This window comes from Saccostrea echinata, unplaced genomic scaffold (genome assembly GCF_033153115.1).
Source record: "Saccostrea echinata isolate AGI-Se365-2 ecotype Australia unplaced genomic scaffold, CSIRO_AGI_Sech_v1 ptg000001l, whole genome shotgun sequence".
NCBI lineage: Eukaryota > Metazoa > Mollusca > Bivalvia > Ostreida > Ostreidae > Saccostrea > Saccostrea echinata.
In genome coordinates, this window is record NW_026889750.1 from 29,560,469 (window position 1) to 29,585,789 (window position 25,321).

Consider the following 25,321-nt stretch of genomic DNA (forward strand, 5'->3'; position numbering starts at 1 on the left):
TATTTGTAAATATGTATAAATCATATAACTTGGTGGCGCAGATTTTACAATATTGCTCTAGGGTATGTTTGAGTCTTGATTGTTTAATTTCTTGGTATTAATCATGCTAATGATGCAGGCTTTTGCAACATTCACAAATCTATCTCCAGGCAAGTTACGGATGCATCCATGACCATTTGTTATCCTAAGCTGGAGGTTCTTATTTTTTACCAAAATGATTACTCTCTCTTAGGTTTTGCTTTGTATCCAAAACAGAGTTTTGATTTGGGAGGTCTTTGACTGGTTTTTTTTACTCTCAGTTGATGAATTAGGAAATGTTCTGAATCTTCCACACTGCTTGAAAAAAGTGTACATTTTTTTTGTTTTTTGATTTAATTTTAAAAGTTTAGTGGTTCATAAGTAACCAAAAATGATAGAAGATTTTTATTTGTAACTCATAATTATGTGAGGTCAAAGACTCTTGAGTTTTACTGAAATTTATTTTTTATACAGATCATGTGATACAATGTATATTCTTTTACAGGGTTGCCAAAATGGCAGTAAATGTTAAAACAGAACCACCCGGGATATTTTCTTGCATCAACGTCAACGTAATGGACGATGATAAAGAAAAGTCATTTCAGATGCGCAAAACAATGATGAAAAAAGAAGCCATGGACCCAAAATTTCGCAAAGAGTTGAAAGTGGATGTAGGAGCTGGAAACTTTCAAAACGTAAGTATCATAACTCCCCAGTCAGCAATCCTTGGCTAATTCAGTTACGCTACATACAGTCCTAGGAATGTAGGAATACACATCCTTCGTAAAAATTAACTTTTAATTCATTTTGCCCTACACACTGTGTAAAGATCACCTGCATATTCCTCTAATTTGCATACTACTATCTCCTTATATATTTCTTTTAAATACAACCTCTTGTTATTTTAACACATTTCAAATGATTTCGAGGTTGATCATATAAGCAAAATGGTTGAATTCTGATCCCGTTTAAGGTTAGTGTGTGAGATATAAGCCAAGCAAGGAGCTCCAAGTGATGGCTCCCTGGATATCTTAAAGGCCTTCTATCATAGACAAAATTTGACTTGTACATATTAATCTGTTCTTTAATATAAATACACAATATATAATTATTTAGCCTATTTTAAGAGAAGTAAAAAATTTATTGTGGATAGTGTGAACCGCAATCTACAAACTTCAGGTTAATCAGGTTGGAAATCACATGGCTCACAAGCACATGTTGTCAATTCAAAGCAATATACAATAAATGGTCACCAAAGAATTATAAATACAAAGCCATCAGATGGTTTTGTTTACCAAAAGAAAAAAAAAACGATACATAAAAAAATTAACTAAAATTCTATGAAAATATATGTCCAAATTAGAAATTAATAAACAGGAAATTGCCTTTAAAAAAACTCTAAAAATTTTGGTTAGTGGCAAGGATTTTTGACTTGGAAATGAACTTAATTGTATAAGGTATGATTGCATTTCCTTCAAAGCATGCAAGTAAAAGTACTCTTCTACAATTTTATTTAAAATTAAAGTACATAACATGTGTTTATGAAAATCAATCGCAGACAGTAAGAGTGCAACGATAAACCATTTGACGGTATATTTTTCCACAGTTCAATTCACGATACGCTAAACGGATATCACAATTCGGTTCAATCGTGTATGTCGATGAAAATTCGCCGTCTTGTTGACTGAAAACGTGTTAACATGAGAAATATGACTGTCACAACTGATTTTCTACTTAAATGAAAGAAATAAAAGAATGAATGTCTTTCTATTTCATTCCAGTTTAAATGGAAGATCATGAGGAAAGGTCCCCGTAGTTCCCTGTAAATGTTTGTCTTTGGTTTAGAATATTGTCACAACTTAAAGATCTACCTATCCATCCAATTCAAGTTTACAAATTGATATTTTAATTATTATCAAAAAATATGAACGTTTGATATAAATCTGTCAAGATAAGACTTCTTAACCTTGTCATGTATCATGATACGTATCGTATCGTGAACTGAAAATCGTGATACGTATCGTATCGTGAGATTTGTGTGTTGTTGCACCCCTAGCAGACAGTGTCACTAATAATTTCAACTTTACATAAATAGCAAGCATGTTCTTAACTTCTGATCATGTTTTCCAATTGTTTGGCTGTTGTTTGAGGTGAAAATAACAATTTCATTTCAAAACTTGTTTATGTTACTTAATGAGTATGAACTTTCTTCATGTGGCATTTAAGAAGTTGTATTCATGTCACAGAGACGCATAACTATTAGATGCTGTAAAGTAAATCTAAGTCTCGTGAAAGTCAGAGAGAATTTAATAGTTAACTTGTAGCACATGTATATTTAAAAGAAATAATTGCCTTATTAAATTTGGGAGGTTGTTTGAGGATGATATACATTGTGCATAAATATTTCTTACATTGATATTTTAAACTAGTAAAGTATATTTTTCATGCCAAATTTGAGTCAAAATCCACGAAATGCAATGAAATTAGTTTTTCAATAATATAAATCACTTTTTATTTGCGAGAACATTATTTGTTGCATAATTTAGAGACTGTTTGCTTGCGGAAATTTCATTCTCACGTATAAATTTACTGTTAAAGATTATATAGAGCAATTACTGAAATTCGTAAAAATGTTGTTTTGCTTATAAATACCAAAGAAAAATTTTGTGAAAATAAGGTGTCACAAAAATTTAGTGATCTACAGTATGTCACAGAGTATGATACATAAGTATAAAATATCATGATATGACACGTAATATACAGCATATGAAATTACTTGTAAATCTAGAAGAGTACATTATATTGATAATATCAATTATTATGTACTCTTATCAATTTGATCTTTCATTAATTAATTATGACCTTTAACCAAGCCAAAGTGTAGATTAAATTCCACACTTTTCTTATCATGAATTATTTTGACTTGTGCATATGACATTAGAGATTAAGCCATGTCGTCATCAGGTTTGAAAATTATATATTGTGAAATTTTTATTTTTGAACTAGGTTCTCTGTCTAGCTGTCTGTTTGTCTGTCCATCTGAAAACAATCTATCAAAATGCTGCTCCTCTTACAGTTTTGGCCTGATTTCAGTATAACTTCGCAGAAAAGTAGGCTACACTAAGATACATAATTCTTTGATGAACAATGTTTCCATGGTTACTAAAAATTTCTGTAATATTCTTTCAGAGGGCAACTCCTCCTACAGTTTTGGTCTGATTGCAATGAACCTTGCCACAAAAAGAGACCAAACCAAGGAACATTATTCTATTTATTGCTGTTGCACAGTTTCTGCTTTTTTTCCTTCTTTGTTATAAGTACAAACCAGCAGAGCTACAGTCTCATCAGAGACTTCTCTTTTTTTTTTTTTAGGCCAAAATGTTTTCACAGCAGGAACCTAAGGTTCACTCCATATATAAAGTGGGTTTATTTCAGGGAAGGGGGTGGGGGGGAGTCCTGTCCTCAAGCACCTGTGAATGTAGTACTTTAAAAAATGTTGTGATTTGAAAATCTTATTGCTTATGGGTTTTTAATCTCAATTCCTGAGATTTGACTGCTGATGCCCATATTTTTGCTGTCATATCATATCATATTAATTTGAAGAAGTTTAATTGAAAATTGAATTGAATCCTGTGTATCTCCATTCAAGTGCACTGTGATAAATCAATGCAGCCCTTTTTTGAACCTTAGAAATTGCACTTAAATATGTTGGTACCCAAAGTAAGGTCTTGTCTCGAGGAATATACCTGTGAAATATGAAAGCCCTAGCAGCAACCATTGAATAGATATGGAAGAGGTTAAAGTTTTTCAAAAGTAAGTCAAACATCAAGGTCAAGGTCAAATGGTCAAATTAATGAAGCCCAAGGAAAGGCCTTCTCACAGGAATTACACATGTGAAATATGAAAGCCGTAGCACCAGTCGTTCAAAAGTTATGGCCAAGGTTAAGGTTTTTCAAAAGTAAGTCAAACTCCAAGATCAAGGTCAATGGATTACAATTGTTGGTATTTAAAGGAAGGTCTTGTCACAGGAAATAGACATGTAAAATATGAAAGCTCTAGCACCTACTGTTCAAAAGTTATGGCCAAGGTTCAAGTTTTTCAAAAGTAGATCAAACACCATGGTCAAGGTCAAAGGGTCAAAGTTGTTGGTATGCAAAAGAAGGCCTTGTCACAAGGATTATATATGTATAAAAGTCCTCTCACCACCCATTTGAAAGTTATGGCCAATGTTAAAGTTTTTTCAGAAGTACGTCAAACTCCTAGGTCCAGGTCAAAGGGTCAAAGTTGTTGGTATCCAAAGGAAGGTCTTGTCACAAGGATTACACGTGAAGTATGAAAGCCCTAGCAGCAATTGTTCAAAAGTTATGGCCAAGGTTAAAGTTTGGTAAAATTTTGCAAAACTTGGTCAACCTCCAAGGTCAAGATCAGAAGGTTAAATATGATGGTACCCAAAGAAAGGTCTTGTCACAAGGAATACACATCTGAAATATGAAAGCCATAGCTCCAACCAATCAAAAGTTATGGGCAATGTTAGTTTTTGTGGACAAACAGACACACAGACAGATGGACGGACAGGGCAAAAACTATGTACCCCCGAGTCTTCGATACAGGGGCATAAAAAGAATTCCATTTTGAATGTAAGAAGACCTTTAACAGTAGAGGCCTGTAATATGTTGACGATGCGACCATTAGGGTGATAGCATGCAGATACCTCTTCCATGTTTTAAGTGTACTGTTTATAAACTGTGACCCATCTCTTCAAACCACACGTGATATTTGGTACTTCTAGACTCTGACATCACATGATGTCATATTGCATTACCAAACCGAAGACTGAACAGTGCTAATTTTAATAAAGAATGTCTTATTTACTATTTTATCTGCAATATATCCATTAAGTCAAGGCGATTTTATTTTTTGTTGACATTTTGTTGTTATTCTCATGAGAACGTAACTTTAAATAGCATTTGGATTGCATTGTGGGTCCAGAGTTACTGCGGAAAAAATTCATTTGGATCAATGTACAAAGTCCGAATTTTCTCTTCACCCAGGCATTGCTTTAAGAGCTCGTAGTGATGAGCAGCACTTTTCTCAAAATTATCGTCTCGTCCAGTCAAAATAAGTTGTGAAGAGATTTGTTTATAATTTACCAATTAACCAATTAATTATATCAACACTCGGACGACTCACAGGTGTAGTATCATCTATGTAAACACCCAATTAACACGTCCATCCCAGCCCCAGGCGTTCACTGTTATCCAGATAAGTCCAAGCTGAATTAATTTTACGCTTGATTGACGTCTATACATGCGCAATCAAAACTTAGAGAGATAGAGAGTAAAAAACAATGAAATATGTGTAACGGGACCCAGGTCTTGGTTCGAGAGATGGAGAACTTCGAGAGATCGGAAGTTCGAGAGATCAGGAGTAAATTTGCTTAGTTATATAGATGAAAAAAAACGGGACTGGAGGTTCACTTCGAGAGATCGAGAACTTCGAGAGATTGGAGTTCGAGCCATCGAGAGTCACCTGTATATTCCAGTAGATTATTTACAGAGAGACACACAAACAAACAAACATGTTTATTTCCCTCAGTTGCACAGTAAGATTCTTGTATTGCAATTAGAGATGAATATTGGGGTGTGTATCATTACCACTACATTTTCAAAATTGTCATTACCGCTACATACTCCTTACCGCTACAAAAAAGTATACATTACCGCTGCATTGCCTCATTTGTTAGCAAGCAGCTAATGTATGTACAGATTGATTTAAAGCATATGTACAACATATACATGCATAAGACATGTTTCCTCTGCTCATCATGGAGAGGTGAAAGTAGGAGGTTGAGCAGGATTTTTTTTCACTTTTTAGCTCACCCCAGGGGTAGGACGGAGCCACAATAGAGAATCCAAGTTTTACATTGAAATATATAGGAAAAATCTTTTAAAATCTTCTTCTCAAGAACCACTTGGCCAGAAAAGCTGAAACTTATGTGGAAGCATCCTGGGGTAGTGTAGATTCTAAATTGTTCAAATCATGACCCCCGGGGATAGGGCGGGGCCACAATAGGATATCCAAGTTTTACATTGAAATATGTAAGAAAAATCTTTAAAAATCTTCTTCTCAAGAACAACTGGGCCAGAAAAACTGAAACTTATGTTGAAGCATCCTCAAGTAGTGTAGATTCTCAATTGTTCAAATCATGACCCCCGGGGGTAGGGCGGAGCCACAAAAGGGAATCAAGTTCTACATTGAAATATATAGGAAAAATCTTTAAAAATCTTCTTCTGAAGAACCACTGGGGCAGAATAGCTGAAACTTATGTGGAAGCATCCTGGGGTAGTGTAGATTCTGAATTGTTCAAATCATGATCCCCGGGGGTTGGATGGGGCCACAATAGGTATTACAATGGGGGAAATCTGGTAAAGTCAACAGCATGGCCAAAGTTACTCAGGTGAGCGTTGTGGCCCATGGGCCACTTGTTTTTTTAAATCTTATTTTATTTAATAAAATATTTAAGAAAAAATTTTTATACCGAAAATCGTTCATTTATTACTTATTTATTCGAAATTTATATCCATCAATGACTAATCCTGCTTTGCCACGATTTGTTACCAACTTATCAATAGTAGCCATGACGTTTAACTGACGCTAAATAATTGAATTTCGACTACAGACTAAATGAATCGAATATGTAGCGGTAATGAGTGGTAATTGCCAATGATCTTATCGATAAAATATAGCGGTAATGATCACCCGAAATCTCGAAGAAATGTAGCGGTAATGAGTTGAAATTTTTCGTAGCAGTAATGTTGACCTCCCGAATATTGCTGCCTGGTATTCCAGTATCATAATTATGTCATAATATAACCAGTGTTTTATTGTTTCAAGTTTTAACACCAAATTCCTGAAATCTTTCTGTATACATGAAAGATTCATTTCAGACACAAAAATTTGATTTTGGAAATAGGTTCTATAATTTTGAACTCATACAGATCTCCATAAGTTTTGGTCTGATTTAAATATAACTTTGTTCGAAAGTAGAGGACAAAATTCTGTATGCACGGGTGAACTATGTCGCTGTGTTTGCTAAATATAGAAATTTCTGTGAAATTCTTTTTAAACACTGCTGCTACAGTTTTGTTTTGATTTGGTTTAAAAAATGGAAGAAAGGTATGCTATACAATGGTACACATACTGTATTTTGATAAACAATGCTTCATGTTTACTGAACATAGAAAAATGTGGAATTCTTTCAAAACATTGCTCCTTTTACAGTTTTGGTCTGATTTCAGTAAAACTTGGTACATAGGGAGACTATATCAAAGACTGGTAATTCTATTGATTGATGTTGCTGTAGCTACCAAAAAGTATGAGAAAATCTTGCAAAATTCTAAACCAGAACAATTTTGGTTTGATTTCAATAAAACTTTTCAATTTAAGTTTAGAGAACATGAGATTACATTATTTGTAAATGTCAACTAAATACCTGTATAGATGAATTTGAAAGTATTCATTTTTTTCAGTTGCCATTTGCAAGTAGTCTAGCTAGTGTTAATTTGATTTAGTATTAGGTAAAATTATGTGACTTTTTTCTTCAATTTAATTACAATTATACATTAGTAAAGCACATGATTATATTACAGATGACTGTAACATGAGGCACATGTGTCTTTATGCACATTAAGCTACATTTATTCATTTTATGTGTTAATGAAATGAGCTTTCGTCATTAGAGAAAACTGAAATTCAAGTACACTGGTTTTCAGTAAATGTGATATTATATATAATGGTACTTTCAATGCATTGTATGATTTCTTTTTGTGTAGTTTTTTTTATTTATTATAATAGTATTATTTCTCTATGTTTTCACTTTTGAAAACTTAACAAAAATTTGATTTTTACTTCAACGAAAGCTTTAGAAACCATTGATGGTAAATGTAATGTTTAGCTCCTTGAGAAATCAAAACCTCTTTAAGTATGCAATTATAAAAACCCTTTGGAAGTATTAATTATCAAAACATGCTTTTGTCATAAATCATGGACAAGTTATAAAAATCTACTATAGTAATGAAACATAACAAAGCTTTTTTGTGATGTTGATATTGAACATGATAAATACTGTGTTTTGAAGACTTTAGGAGTTAATTCATTTTACTGAACAAAGTCATTGATCAGTCATTTTTGCTTGTATTAACCAATATTACAGTAGCCTTAATACCTTCTCAAATTTTACTGTGCAGTTTATCCCAAAAACATTACATTCAAAAAGTTTTAATATCTAAATGGGTAAAATTCAGCTGATTTTGTTGACATAAAATTCCTATTGCAGCAACGCCAGAAACCTCTGAAGCCTGGCTAATTGATTTATTACACTTAATTGGTTCTGCACGGTTGTTTCAAAATAGAATATTGCTCTGCAGAGAAAAAGTATTTGCATGTTAAAATAAATTAGATTTCAGATAAGCTGCTAGTAATTAGAAATTTACAGTTACATTGTATAGAGTAGGAGAGATTTTCTATTCACTAGGATAAGTTTGTTGTGTATGAGATAGGAACAAAATGTTTTTTCTTGATTGCAGAAATTGATAAATTAAAAATTCATTGAGTGAAGTAATATTTTTGTGGACTTAAGGAATATGCATTCTTTTGTTTCTTTAGGTTTAATTTTTACCAAGAAAGCAATCCCTCCACTTTCTGTTGGTTTAGTTGTCATAAATTGTTTACATAGGGAACTTTTTCAAATTAAACTTTATGACCTGATTAAAAGCTCATCCTTATCACTATAAATATCTGTACAATGTATATTGGGAGGAAAATATCTGAACAAGTACCATGGCTGAATTTACCATCCTGTTTAATTAGAACCATTTACCCCCAGAAAACAGAATTTAAAAAAAAAAAAAAGCCCTGTACATGGTGATTGGCAAGTTGTTGTACAGGTACAGGGTGAGGGAGTGGGTCTTTTATCAGTTGTCCTAATCACACAGGCTTACCGTCAGGCTTCATTTAATGTGTACTACATCACCGGAGAATTGACAGGCCTCATAATGGTTATGTCAGTCATTCGATTAATTAGTTCAGGTACAACTTCTTATATGTATATAATGTTATGAGGATCATTTGAATGTGTGCAGTACAATTTCTCTCAAAACTTGATGGAGAATTTTAGTATGTGATTAAATTTACAATTAGTAACTTTTTTCAAAACTAAGAATGAAATTTTAAGAAATGTTTTAAAAATCATCAATATGGATACCTTTGCTTTCTTTGTGTTTATGTTTTTGTTTATGGTCTACTCATGTAGTGAAGTAATTGAACATTATAACAAAATTTAATTAAAGGAATATTGCCAAGTAAATGACCATGAGTCAACTAATAATTCAGGCAAACGTAGCTATTTATCACATTTGCCTTCTTTTTGCTAGGTGAATATAATGTTCTTCCTAAATAGTGAAATTATTGCATCAATAAATGATTTATTATTACAATACTATATTTTGCATGATGGAACTTAAACCTGGATTTAACTATCTATTGATGTTGGTAAATGTAATCTCCAATTTTTGCTATCGTCAAACTAAAAAGAGATGAGAATTTTCATTGAACAGGTTGAAAAATTTTTAGAACAATGCAAGAATCAGTGTTCCGTCAACACAAATTTCTGCGTATTTTACGCATAAAAAAATTTTTACCCCCTAAAACATCACCTAAAAGGTCATCATGATGCAGAAAAAATACAAAAACAAACTTTAGAAAAATTTAGTTCAATGGAAAAGGTGAGTCATGACCTTGACCAAGGCCATTTGTTCAAGGTCACTTTTACAAAAAAAATTCTTGAACTGACAATATCTTGTAATAAAGAATATTGGAAGCTCATATTTATACCCCTCGCAACTAGTTGCGGGGGGTATAATGTTTTTGACCCGTCCGTGAGCCAGTCCGTCAGTCCTCTTTTTTTGTCAGCACAACTCCTCCTAAACCGCTGCACAGAATTTCGTCAAACTTTGCAGATATTTAGGCCACAATGTGTAGATGTGCATACTATCAGGAAATTCCGATTCCTTTATTTTTTCTGGGAATTTCGGCACTTTTCAACTTAGATTTTTGGCCGTATCTTGAATATAGAGATGAACAGTTTGTCAGCGCAACTCCTCCTAAACCGCTGCACAGAATTTGGTCAGACTTTGCAGATATTTAGGACACAATGTGTAGATGTGCATATTACCAGGAAATTCCGATTCCTTTATTTTTCTGGGAATTTCGGCACTTTTCAACTTAGATTTTTGGCCATATCTTGAATATAGAGATGAACAGTTTGTCAGCACAACTCCTTTTAAACTGCCGCACAGAATTTGGTCAAACTTTGCAGATATTTAGGACACAGTGTGTAGATGTGCATATTACCAGGAAATTCTGATTCCATTATTTTTGCCCTAAGAGTTTTGCCTATTATTGAAGAAACTTTCCAGCTAGGTAATAAGGAAATCCACACTGGAATCAGCCTTTGTAATGACATTTTATGTGAAATATTTTATGACCTTAAAAGACCCCTATTGATTTTGAGGTCAAAATATTAATGATTTAACACACACACAAAATTTTGAATCTTGGATAGTCCCCCCCCCCTCCCCCTTCTTCAAATTGGTGCTTTGCCTTAAATAATTTCATAAGTACAGTATATAAACAAATTCATATGACTACATCATAATTTTGTTTCCATCAATTATTTAAATGTGTAAGTTGTCATGTGTTGGACATGGACTTACACTCATTAACAAATCGAAATCACTGAGGAATTTAAATAACAGTTTGTCAGCATAACTCCAGCACTGAATTTCCTGAAACTTTGTAGGTATTTCAGACATAATGTATAGATTTGTATATTACCAAGAAATTTTTATTCCATTATTTATCTAGAAACTTCAGCCCAATTAAATTTGTAACATGCAAAGATTTGAATGTCCTTATATGCAAGAAGTTTTGATGTGATGATTTTTTGCAAGTAATGCCCCTTTTTGAATTATACTGTGTATTTAAAATGCACTGTGCTATTCAGTACATGTTGCATTGTCAAGTTTTGGGGGAGCGTGGGGTATGTGAGCTTGCTCACTTTTTCTTTCATTATCACAGAGATTGCTTCTAAACTGAGGGTAGGTCATTCTAGTAAGTTCATGGTCAGGGGCAGAAAAACTGTATTATTTGTGTCCAGTCCTTAATTCTCCAATGAAAACTTATTGGAAGTTGATACTTGATACAAAGATTGTTTATAACTTAAAGAGTGTGTAATGATCTTGACCCAAGGCAATTTTGGCAGGGTCAAGGTCACTGATCAAAGAAAATTGTTTAACTTATGCCCAGTCTGTAACTTTCTAATGGGAAAACATTGGAAGTTCATCTACACAAAAATATCACTTATGTTCTGAAGGTATGTCATGACCTTGACCCAAGGTCCATTTGCAGAAAATAGTATAGAATGTGTATCCACTATCCAATTCATAATTCTCTCATGTATAAGTAGTGGAAGTTATACTTCAAACAAAGATTACTTAGAGCTAAGTGTATGTCATAACCTCTGGTAGGTTCAAGGTCACTGGCATAAAAAATGTAAAATTCATGACAAGTCCAACTTTCTAATAGAAAAACATTGGACGTGCATATTTCACTCAAATATTTTATGATCAGAAGATTTCCTTCTTTTTTAACCAAGGTCATTTTAGCAAGTTCAAGGTCAGTATATGGGCATTTAGAAAAATTGCATTTTGTGAGCTCACTCACAGTACCTCAAGTTATTGCTAGGGTTGTGGAAGTTTATACTTGACAAGTGGAGGTGTAACTGCCTTCAATCAATTGCATTTCAACAAGGTTAAGAACAAAGGAATTTTTAGTATAGTTTGTTGCAAAAGACAGAAATCTTTCTTGAGCTCAAGTATGTACAAGTTTTTTCATTGTCCTAAGTTGGGTACCATTAGGACAGTTCAGTTTTATTTGTATGGAATCTTTGTTTCTTATTATAATTTCATGGGTTGGGATTGAGGCATTTTTGCTGGACAATGTATTGGTTAAATGTACAAATGCATGTGAATTTATCATTAATGTGACTAATAAATTGTAATCCTAAATGTAAGCCTATAAACACTTTTTGTCAGGTACTTGTTTTAGCAAAAGTCAAAGAATAATTATTGATTTGTTAATTAGTTGACAGCTCATTATCAAATTGTCACTCTACACTCAGCTTGCTAAAAAAATAATACCAAAACGTGTTCATTTAATTTACACCAACAGCATGGTTCAACTCTGTTACGGAGGTTCCACACTTGGTAAAACTATAATAGTTTGAGAGTATTGGATAATTATGATAAATTTTTAGTATTAAATTCCATGACAGATACATATAATTTAGGGAGCAATAGCATTTTTGAAGTTAAATCACTGCTGAAAAAAAAAATTAAAAGAAAAGAAAAAAGAAAAGAAACTTTCCTGGGAAGGAGCTTACTGATTTATAGTTTACAAAGCCTACAGAGGTACCCATATAGAAAGAACAATTAAACATGGCTATGACTTGTAATTCTGTATTTTGTGATATATTTTAATAAAAACAAATGTCTACACATTGTTCCTTGTTAACTCAATTAAAAATCAACTTGAGAAATTATTGAATTACCTTTATCCTTTTTTTGAAATAGTACTCAAACTTAGCTTGACTAAGATTCTTTGAAAAGAAAAGAACATTCTCCTCCATATGCTATGATCAAGGATCATTACTTAATTAAAATGACTAAGTTTTAGTGAGGTCTTTGATATGCTAATAGGGAGCACCTGTTTCACTTTGACAAGGGGCTAACAGATTACCAATAGATCATGTGGAGTGTTACAAACTGTGAAACCAAACAATACCTGCTCCTTCCTTTGATGTCAGAAACCTGAGAATATATTTAGCTCCACTTCATACATGTTATCATCAGATTCTTTTTAAAACCAAATACGACTTAAGTTAGAAAATGCATAAAAAAGAGAAGATGCTTTATGATTTTTTCTGTAAGTTTTAATGTCTAGTGAATAATATTAATATTTAATAATAGAAAATTCATACTTGGTATCAATAGGATTGACTTTGTAAGAACCAAAATATGACTAAGAACTTGAGAGACAAAATGTATATAAAATAAAAAATGAAAAAAGGGAAGGTGCTGTGTGATATTTTCCTGTCAGTTTCATTCTCATAATAATGTTAAAGATAGAAAATTAATGAACTTTTTTATTGTTACTTTATTTTTTTTTTCTTTTTAGTGATATAATCTAATCATTACATCATTATTAAAACATTTGTATAAAATTTCTTTCAAAATTAAACAAGCAAAAATATCCTTAAGTAATAATACCTTTTTATTGTTATATTGATTTTAAAATCCCTGTGGGACTTTGATATTAGAAGCTTTCATGTAAAGGAATTATTGCCTTACTATTCTAACAGCTGGCTTTGGAACAGGTGTTGCAGGGCATTGTATGGGAGATAAGAAATTCTATTGGTTATCCTGTCTAGCCTTGAGCCAATCAGAGCCCATGTAGCATAGTTCAAACTCTGTTGTTGTACTTTGTTTAGATACCCATGTGTAGTATTGGACATCATATATTTGTATATTGAAAAGAGTGGAAATGGAAATTATTCAAGCCATTTTTTAATTTTTGGGACATACTGACCTAATTATTGTGACTGTGCTTGATAACATGTGATTCATTTGAGTTTGACTGAGGATTAACTGCTGTTTATGAGAAGTGACCACCCAATGTATAGGGTAAACAAACACAGTGTCCAAGTCAGCATGCTGGTGAAGATGAATACTGTGATAATACCGAGATAGACATATAGTCTAGTGTAGATGATATACTGAAAAACAATAAGTAAAGAGCTGTCTAATTGATCCAGGTTAATTATCTTCTTCTCATCAACTGAACAGGAAGTGACCAGTGTGTTGTATAGTGCTTGTATTGTGCAGTTAAAGATTTATAAGATGGTGTTGTAATGTGCAGTTTTGGTTATGGATTTTAGTGCTCCGTTAACCTGATTATTCGGGTATTAACTGTATTTAGTGCTGAGTAATTCTCTGGTATACTGTATGGATGACCAATTCAAGGCCAGGAAGATGAAAATGACCAATCTCACCCTGGGTGATCTGTATTGTGATGACAAGAGTCCGTTGTCTGAGGTAAAATCATGTCATGTATTTAACAGTCACATGGTACAGGGAGATTTACAATTATTTACAGAAATGTGTACGTAAAAAAGATGTCAGATAAATTATGATGGAGTAAACATGCTTTGTAAAAGTAGATGCATATTTCATAAGAACCTGCATGTGATGAGAATAAAACAAGTTGAGCATGTAATGTGGGAATGAATACATAATAAGCCTTGAACAGTGGTTTATTGAAAGGAATAATGTTTTGATTATAGTTTTTATACCTGCTATATCTTAGTTGCAGAATTTGAATAATACACAAAACCTGGAATTAGTTGCACAGTCTATTAATTGTATTGCAAAATGATGTTGCTAAAATTTATTTTTCATTTTACTTTATGGTCTTCAGGGAAACCATACTCATATATCAATTAAAAATTATGTTATTTGACCCTCACTTTCATTCAGCCAAGAATAATGGTCAATTTGACAGTGTGGTGGTTAGGAATCCTCTTGAGAGGAAATGATTGAATGCAGGAATGCATTGAAACTTCAATAGATAGTCAGCTTAAAGAGAAATGGAATTAGCTGAAATAAGAGCTGATGTAACAAAAGGATATTGATGATAATTACATGAAGCATGGAGGCTTTGTGAAGTAAGCTAAACTGATACCATAAAATTTGTCATGGTTAAGGGAATCTCAGGTTTATAAGTATATACATTAACATAAGCTGACATTAACAGGGCACCCTTCATGATCTCTTGCCTGTATTTGGTTGCCACAGGTACTAAGATTTGCTGAAATCACGATTCTTCCCATGCTTTTTAATCAATTATAGAGCAGTTTTCTTCATTGACTCAGTAGAGGGAGATTGTGGAGTAGGATGGTGTCGGGTGGTTACGTTCCGATTCCGTGTTCGACCTGCGTGGTTACGACCCAAGTGGTTTCGACCTACTCTAATGTATATCCCTACATGTGAATACCTGAGTACAGGGGTATACACTGTGCGGTAAACAAATGGATATTCGGTAGCTGTATATTGTATGGCTTCAGAGATGTACGTGTCAACAGGGACCTATATACTAACGTTAGTATATAGGTCCCTGGTGTCAATATAGGTAGTTGTTTCCGTATAATGTGTAGTCAACATGCAGTGAGAAGGTTTCCTAACATTTTTTTCTACTATCGCGGAGCATGGATGTTGATGAATTTGATTTAATAATGAATTATATTTGAACAGTTTTCCATAAAAATTAATCAAATACTTCATCAATGTACCGTGATTACATATGCACTGTCTAAACATTAATGTAGGTTTCTCCAAATTAAATTACATACGATAATTAACACAAATATACGTGGTCGATATAAAAAAAAAATGTAGACGAAAAAATAAAATGTAAAACTGTTGAAAGTGTTAATTAATTTCGTTCGGAAGCAATTAATTGTTAATTAATTGCTTTGGAACGAAACCACTCGGGTCGAACATGGATTCGTGTCGAAACCACGCGGGTCGAACAAGTAGTCGGAACGTAACCACCCGCATTCAGTAGGATGATTGTGACTGCAGTAGTTTAAAGATAGTGAGAGATTAAAGATTAGGGGTGTTAATAATTGTTTCCTAACTTTTTTAATGTTGAATGTATGTGTTTGAAGAAATTATAAAATACTCTGTGTGTTTTGCATAGGATCTGAAAATTGTGAGTAAGATTTGTGGAGATAGTTTGATGAGTATTTACTGATAGACGGAGAGAACAAGTGCCCCAGTCATGTTAGACAGAGAGTCAGAACAGGAGCCAGGCATATGTTTCTGGTTTGAAAGAATAACAGCTCAGCAATCACTCAATGTCTGCACAATGTCTCCCACCAAAGCCAAAAAATCTCCCCCTGCCAGCAGCTACAAACAAGGCCATCAGTTTTGCTGCTTATATTTTGAAAAAAATCTGATGTATATGACTGACCAGGGCAAGACTAATAAAAAAAAACCCTTTCCCTAAATGATGTCATGGGCTGTGTTTTATTTGTCCATACATCAAATCTGCTGGACAAGTACATAGGTTTCTACATGTTTTACATAGCTATAAAGTTTGTTTATTTAGGCTAGCCAGACATGTAAAGAGACAGGTTATGTAATCTGCTGTTACATGCAAGGGATCATTAATGAAATTAACACTTTTAATTGTCTTCTAGTAAAAATTCAAGCTTTTTGCTTCTGTTTGTGAATGTTATCATTAGCATTCAAATTGGTGTTGCTTGCTTTTCAGATTGGTGGTGTAATGAAGTAGTTTATATAGAGGCTCTAATCTGTCCACAGTTTGATTATAACACTTATTCATTGTTTGTTTGGGTAAATTCTTTAGAATATAAGGGGCAGGTTGGGAACCAAATGTAAATGGTGAGGCTTGTCTTGAATTGATTAACTGTGTTTGTCCCTTGATAAACATTTTACTTGAATCTGTCATTTTCCTATGAGAAAATCCTTGTGGTTTTTGGTCACTCTTGGTTTGTAAACTAAGACGTCACTCTTTTTCCTGTCCTTCAAGGAATGTGCAAATTGTTAGTGCTTGGATTTAATTTGAATATATGTAAATATCCCCTCAAGTAGCACATCGCATTTACAGTGGGACCTCCAAGAAATTTGTCAACAGACAAAATTGTTTTCTCAAAATATTTGACACATTTATTTATCATTAGAGTAGAAAATAATTAAAAAATACATTACATACATCTTCAAGCAAAAACACCGTCAAGAAACTCATATAAGTGATTATACTTAAAAGAAAGGTGTCTTGTCTAGAAATAAATTAATTGATCGTGTGTTGATAAGGTGTGAAAATAACTAGAGGGAAATGTAAAAATTATCAATTTTCTTATTATACAGCCCTTTCCCTTCATTTTTAAGAGGTTACCTATGACTTATATTGATCATTAATTTACAGTTGGCTCACAAGTATACAGAGTAGAAGTCATTATAGGTCTTTAAAAAGGCTACTTTTCCACTACTTATGCGGTTACAAAACAACTCATAGCAAAATCTGGAACGTACATGTATCAGCAAAACACAAAATCTTAAGAGGTCCTTTATGTGAATTGTATAGAGTGACTTTTTCCTTGGTTTAAGTGTTGTAATTGGACCTGTTTCCCACATTTCTAACTCCTTGTCCCCTTCTATAACTGTAAAACCCTGCTTAACTTTGATCTATCTAGGAGGTCTTTTTGTTTCTAGAAATTAAGAACATGAAAATTCATAAGTGGATTTTCTTATAAAGATGAACCCCTGGGATCTCCCTAGGAGATCCAGGGATTTCTCCCCTGACTTAGATAAGGAATCTTAATCCAGATTTATACTTATAAATCTTACAAGCCTGCCTAATTGCTACAACAATCGAATTAGAACTAAAAATTATGTGATAGGCAAGTAATTTCTAAGTCCATGTCAATATTTTCATCATAAATATCATAAAAATGTGGAAAATATATACAAGTGACATCAGTATTTATATGATATTTATCAATATTTTTTTTAACCCAGACTTTTTAGAATTTTAATAAATTAAGATATTAATTATGTTATCAACCATAAAGTAACCTTTTTATCTTTCACCACATTTAGATATTGGCAGCAAAGATCAATAAAAAAAATTATTATAACATGTTATAGGTTTATAATAACAGGTTATTTTCATACAAAGGTCATAAGAATGTGTCTTTCAAATTGTGGTTTGAACTGAAGTCTCTTAGAGATGTCTTTGTTTATTCTGGAGATGAAATTTTCAGCAATAGTTTGATAAATAGGAAAGAATAAATATTTAGCTTAGGAAGCTTGAACAATGCTAAGTGTTATCTGGTATAGCCTTACCTGTACCTGTGTCAGCCTGACTTGGAGGAGTCCTTATTAACACAGTCTATATCATGTCTGACCTGTATTTTGCTAGAAAAAGGTGTATAAGAAATGAATCTGTGAACTTTCTGCAACATAGCTGCATGCTAACATTAAGTTTTTTTGTTTCATGTGTTTCAGATGATGGAGTACAGGGAGGCTCCTGTCAGTCCTGGGGCATCCAGTGTCCACAGCATGGACAATGGAGGGATGGACAATTTGGGCTCACCCACCACTCCATCCTCACCCACTCCAGCCCCAGTAGAAATTGCTGATGAGCGTCTGCCAAATGAGCTGCTGGATGAAATTTGTGAAGACATTGGAATGAAAGAGGGAATGGAGCTTGATTTTGTGGAATTCCTCATGGAGCAAGATATGGTGGATCCCCAGGTATACATGACTCCAGAGGCCATAAGGAACACACTGTCTTCAGTGGCTCCAACACCAGCAGCACATCCTCACAGTAGTCTGACTTCAGTCCCAGCTTCACAAACTCAAGTGACATCTACTCCAAAGAATAGTGAATGGACATCCAGAGGATGCAGCAGTCCAACAACTACTTACTCTGTGGCCTCCAGCACAAACTGTACAGTAGCCACTTCCAGTGGATCAAGCAGTCCTGTAGCAAAGAGGTTCCATCATTCTACATCAGGGCCTTCAAGTCCTGTGCGGACCACTGCTCCTCCACTTTCCCCTCATGGAGGAGTCTTCAAAGCACCGCCCACTCCACCTACACCTAGACGTTCCTCTCAGTCTCAACAAAGTGTTGCCTCACCAAGTATATCAAGTACTGTAGGGCCACAGGTACAGAGACCCTACTCTCCAGCCAGTGTGCCTTCCTCCCCCTCACAGAAATCCATGCCACCTCAATTTCACCAATCTCAGTCACAGACACAGATGGCCCCACCTAAGTCTATCCCACCACACATGCAAAGGCAGAATAGCCAACACAACTACCAGAGACTGGGGAGACCAGCCCCTCCTAATGTTAACATACAGAACATGCCCCAGCATCAGAAGTGGACAGGTCCACCTAATGGTCAGATGCCGAATGGCATGATGGGAAATCAGCCGTGTTCTATGAACAATATGGGGTATCCTGCAAATCAGCAGTTTCAGAGGTCAATGGAATCATGTGACAATGGATATTATTCAGGTATTAAAACCTTTGTATTCCTTCATCTTTGCTGATAAGAAATATATATATGCCTTTTCATTATTAACCCCCTCCCCACTTGAAAAAAGGGGGGTGGTATATATTGATGGGGGTGCTTGTCAATAATACTTGGGTGTACTCATCTCTTATCTGCAGCCCCTCCTATATCGCTGATTAAAATTTAATGAGACTTTCACAGAATCTATATTACATAGTGACATTTTGCACCTCCTATTTTCCATTTTGATTGGACAGATATTTAGGGTTTCCCATAGCAAAACCTGGACACTGTCATTCTAAAATATTGGGAGTACCAATCTCTTATCCTCAACTCCTATACCACTGAATAAAATTTAATGAGACTTTCACAGAATCTTTATCACTTAGTGCCATTGTGCACCTTTTTTCATTTCAATCAGACAGATATTTGGGGTGTCCCTTAGCAAAACCAGGACACTGCCATTATTTCCATAATATTGGGGGATACCCTTCTTGTATCCACAACTCTTCCTATACCACCGAATAAAATTCCTTAGAATTTTCACAGAATCTTAGAAATACATTGCAGTTGTGCACCTCTTATTTTTATGTCCTGCTCAGACAGATATTTGGGTTTCTTATAGCCAAAAATGGTCTTTGCCATTATACTCATGGGAGTTGGGGGTTGGGAGGGTATCATTTTGAAAGCTTAGTGCTCACAGTACCTTTAGTTTTGTTTAAAGTTGGATGTCCTTTTATTATATTATATTAGTGTTACTAAAGGGTGCATGAATAGTACAGACTTTTTCATCTCCGTTTTTTTTTTTAACTTTAAGAGAAGGTGGGGAAATACGCATAATACATAAGATAAAAGCAGAGACCTTTTTTTTGTAGGGTTTCAAATTGTTTAGCTTGAGATATAGCAAGTTTTTATCTGCAGTATTTTCTATCTATCTTTATACATTGTGGTATTGAATGACATTTGAAAGAGAGGAAATTCTTTCTTAATTTTGCTTTAAAATACTTTGCTAAAAATATTTTTGGGGCTTCTATTTGTTTATTGTATGCACTGGATATGCATAGGATATTCTTTCCAGGAAATATTGGGGAAAAAGGGATGAGTTCATACATGCAACATTATGATACCTGTTGGTTTGTGGGAGAGAAATTAAGATATTAATATTAATTATTCCAGCATTTAATTGTAGGGGATACAGCCAGTGTGAGGAGTTATGGGTCATCATCAGTATCATCAACTGTCCCCTCCTCTGCCTCGTCTGCTCAGACTGCCATTCACAATCAAAACTTCAACAACCGACAGACACTGCAGAACATGCCTCCTCAACAACAAAAAAATGTACACTTTAGTGATCTGCAGGGACATCACCAAAATGGGGTGTCTATCCAGAGACAGAACTCGGCAGGGTACAATCAGGGCTATGAGTCCAGTGACTGTGATTTAGAGAATGAGTTTAGTCAGAGAAATGTGCCATCAAAGATCATGCCTCGACTAACACCTTCCATGAAACCTGATATTGCTCCATATATGGTGCCTGGCAATAACAATGGTTCCATGAGTCCTTATGGAGACTACTCCAGAGGAAGCAATAGTCGACCAGGCAGTGGCGAGAATCCAATGGTTTCTATGCAAAATGACTATTTTTCACAAAAGCCTAGTGAAATGTTTAATGTGGATGATAATCAGAATTCAATGCACATCAACAATTATAATAATTCTATGCAACATCCACAACAAAGTGAGATTCAAGAATCTGGCTACAGACCTTCTTGTTCAGGAGGTGCTCCTATAGGAATGCAGCCTCTGAGGCATTTTGATGGACCTGGACCAAACTGTGGCATGCCACAAGGAGAAGCATTAGGGGACCCCATGTATATGGACAGAACGGATGCATACAAAATAGCAATGGGATATTGTGATAATCAGTATGAACCACAAGGCCAGAATATGAACAACAGCTGTATGAATATGGACCAAAAAATGGGCCCAGGTATGATGAATCCTAATCAGGGATACCCAGGTGAAAATTACTGTCAAAATCCTATGCAAAATAATGGACCACGTGGCATGCCTATGCAGAATCCTCACATGATGGGAGGTCCACCACAGGGAAATATGACTGGTGGTTATGAACAAAGTCAATACAACAATCGTATGCAATCAAGTGCCAATATGAACAATTCAATGTATTCGAATCCACAAACGCCGATTAGTGCTGAAAACTTACAGTGTCAGAACCCTGGAGTGAATGGACAGAATTGGGTTGGACCCCAAACTCCAGGAATGCAATCCAAGCCACCTCATCAAGGGATGGCTCCAGGAATGAACATGCACCCACAGCAGGGCATGCAGACCCCAGGGTCCAGCCCCATGCCCCCTTGCACTCAGCCAAACTGCCAGAGCTGTAAAACTGGATCACCTCACCGACCACCTATGTTGGCATCCCAGCAGACTTTCATTCAACATCTCATTTCTGATCGTTCTAATGCCTTCCGCTCTCATCCTCTCTTTCCTTTACTTCGAGATCTCATCATTGCAGATATGAACTTCTGTTCACCAAGTTTTCCTTACCAACTCATTAGTAATTTACCTGCTGACTTTGACAAGCTGTTGCAGAATTTTCTATCTCGGAACCCACCTTCAGGAACATATCAGGGCAATTTCGCAATAGAGAGTGTTATTATGGATGCTCTGAAGTATGCTCATCACTGCCTTATAGGTTAGTATATATGAACATTGTCATAGTGTAAAATACACTAAAAAAAATAACAATAGCCCCTGGAATAAAATGGAAATAGTGAAAGGGTGGGGTTGTGGGAGCTTTAAAAGAATGAATTATATGATATTGAATTTATAATTTTGATGAAAACATACTGCAAATTTCATTATGCATGCAAATGCATTTTGGTTGTGTTTTTTTTATTGCTTGATACCTATTGGCAAATTAGATGAGAAAAGAGAAATCCATTTTGCAAGGCTATATATACCGGTAATCCTTTAACCATGTTTTTAAGTTATATAGTGTGTAGAATCGGTTAGATACTAGTAGGTTGAAATAAATCATTGGAGAAGTGTATGTTTGATATAAATTTTTGTAGTCTTGTAAATTGATTTTATTGGATAACATTGTGTAAATATAGGTCAGAAAAAAGATTAAGGAGTTGTAAAACTTCAGAATTTATGAACCAGATCTGTCTTCTTGTAAAATGATGGCTTGTTAATTCTGCAAACTAAAAAAAGTAATGATTTGCTAATGAATTGTATAAAATTTTCATCAGTGGTACATTACCCTTTCAAATTTCAGAAGCAACAATTCAGCTGAATATGAATTTACCAGAGGATGTAAACAGTTTAATGCTATTCAAACGAGAATAATTGCCCACCAATATATCTTGTAAAATCAAATAAATGTTTTGTGTGATATTTTTACCTGTTCAATGGATGAAATTGTGCACAGAAGTGTTATCAGCTCAGCATTAGGAAATTTGGCATTGATTTTCGCTTTTTGTAATAGCTGACGTAATTTTTCTCTATGGTTCATATAAAGGACCAGAAATTTTATATTGATGCAATTGATCTACAGGGGAGGTAATAATAGGGACTTTACTTGCTGAACCTGCAGCCTTTACAAACCTGTATCGACAAATTGAAACTTAAAAGACAAAATCCCTTCTCTGTTGATATGCTAAAGTTTCCAATTACTAATTAGATAGTCAGATTAAATTGATTGCTGGTATCTTTGATGAAGTTATTATTGCAACCTTTTGAGAGCATTAGGGATACAGTTTTAGGTTTCAAAGTGGAGCTGAAATTTATATGAAACATTTCAGAACTTTTAGCATTTTCAGTATTAATAAGAAAATTTGATTTTCTTAGAAAGAAGTAAATGCTTTTAAATAGATACATTTATTGACAAGTGTAAGTACTATTGTCAAGCATGATAAAGTTGGTCATTGTTTATACAGTCAAACCTTGTTATCTTGAACTCGATAGGATTGAGAAAAAACTTCAAGATATCCAAGGTTATGAGATATCGAGGTAAAATACTTAAATAATAAGTGGTTGTGACTTCCAAATCACTTGAACATATACATGGTATTGAAGATATCGGTGTTTGAAATATCGAAGTTCAACTGTATTTTAGCAATATATTAACTTGATTTTATTCAAAAAAGAAAAAAATATTTCAATTTAATTAACATTGAACAAAATATTGTAGAGAAAATTCGGGATAGACAAGAACAGGACAAAGTGACCAAAAGCACATCTAAATCATTGAGTGCCATTGAAGAGTTCTGTGAGAAGTTTGACCGCTCAGTTCGGCAAAACATCATCAAGGTAAACCAATTTTTTTTTTCCCTGGAGAAGTATCTGGGTTTTGTGACCTTCTTCATATTATGAATATTTCTTGCTGCAAAAAATTTATTTTGTCTCAGTTGCAGAATTGTTCCGGATGGATTTCAAATTGACAAATCACAAATAAAAATTGTTGCATGTAGTAATTGGTTTACAATATATCCATTCACGGGAATCTTTTTAATTGCTTACAGTAATACTGTTCATTGATACATATACATATTAGAGCAGGGTTACTCTGTCATCTCAATACATCAGTTGACCCTCTTAACTCACACATTTACAACCCTTGTCAAAAGAATTATAGTCACAATAGCAGTGGATTGTATGTAGAACTGAAATGAATGTTTGAATATTGGTGAGTGAAAAGTAAATGATGAAAATTCAAATGGAAATTTAGCATTCAAATATTCAGTCACGTGCCTTATACATTCATGTTTGAAATCTGTTGATAAAATTATATTGGTACTTCCCTGAATACAACATATAATAATAATAATTAGTATTAATGGCTATGTTAGTTAATTTATCCTTCTCTTAAGCTTGTCGATGTCCCTATTGACCTGTTGACGCCTCTATTCCTTTAATTAGATTAGAATCTGGTATAAAAAGGCATTACCAGAGATATAATTAGAAAAATTAAACGAGTGTGAGCAATGATAATTATTCTTATTTGTTGAATATATTTGAGATCCGATCAGGATACAGGGATTTTTTTAGGGTCTCTCTGGGGCCGAAATTCGGCCCCATTCCCAATGCTGAAAAGTGCATGTTTTTCCCAAAATTATACCTAAAAATTCCCAATATGAAAAAAAGTATTAAGTTGTAAATTATTGAAATAAAATAATGACAAAAAGGTGTTTATGTTCTCTATGTGCGATGTACGAGCCATCCGAGGAGTTCTGAGAAGTTATTCAGGATACTACGGATGTTTGCATGCATACTTTTTAAAGCGGGATCGATGTTTAAAAATTAAAGTCGGGATCGTTATCTAAAAAATAAACGTGCATCATGTCAGTCTCTCCAGTTTGCCTAAGACAGTAATTTTCAGGCTGGGTTGAATCGCTCTTATTCTTATAAATTGGTCAAACAATACCGATTATCCACTCATCTGGAACAAACCCACTATCAAATGTTATTTTAAAGAACTTCTTACATAAAGGTAAAAAAGATGACAATGTATAAATATGTTCATTTACGATGTTATCATACCCTGCGGCTTTGCCATTGCTAAGCTTCTGAACTTCAACAACCGCTAATATTTCATATCACTAAAGTTGGTTTAAGCCAGCTTTATACTATAAAAAATAAGAAAAATGATTAAATATTTGACTTTTGCTTGTGTTTTCCTATTTATTTGTATGAAGATATTTTTCCCAATTTCAACCAAATATCACTATTTTTCCCAATCTTGACGGCCCCGGCCCCTGGAATCAAAGGGTAAAAAAATCCCTGGGATATTTCTTTTTTTCAGAACATTGAGTTTGATTCATATAAAGAATAATTAATCCTAAAATATATTTACTTATTTGAAACACGTATCTATACAGTCTGATCACTGAGATGGGTGTCTCTGTTTAGCAGCATGTTTAGTGGGGTGTGACGTTGTTACCCCAATAATGCATTTGAACCATCTGCTAATCATCGTTTTTACTATCAAACTATGACAAGTTTTCTGTATTATCCATTTGATTGAATTATTCAGATTGTTTTATGTAATGATGGTTT

General features: G+C 34.1%; 1 protein-coding gene across 6 annotated transcripts in view; it reads left to right on the forward strand.

The window, feature by feature from the left end:
* The window catches only part of LOC133189015 (uncharacterized), a 51,904-nt gene that overhangs the window by 18,865 nt on the left and 7,718 nt on the right, over positions 1 to 25,321 (forward strand). For 5 of the 6 annotated variants that reach the window (XM_061324482.1, XM_061324462.1, XM_061324488.1 and 2 more), the window contains exons 2-5: positions 524 to 713; positions 18,225 to 19,239; positions 20,427 to 21,956; positions 23,457 to 23,575. In XM_061324482.1, the coding sequence (XP_061180466.1) occupies positions 534 to 713; positions 18,225 to 19,239; positions 20,427 to 21,956; positions 23,457 to 23,575 (2,844 nt within the window). In that variant the 5' untranslated portion in view covers positions 524 to 533. Of the gene's footprint in view, positions 1 to 523; positions 714 to 14,099; positions 14,229 to 18,224; positions 19,240 to 20,426; positions 21,957 to 23,456; positions 23,576 to 25,321 lie in introns of those variants that run through there. The other variant, XM_061324494.1, reaches the window with a different exon arrangement.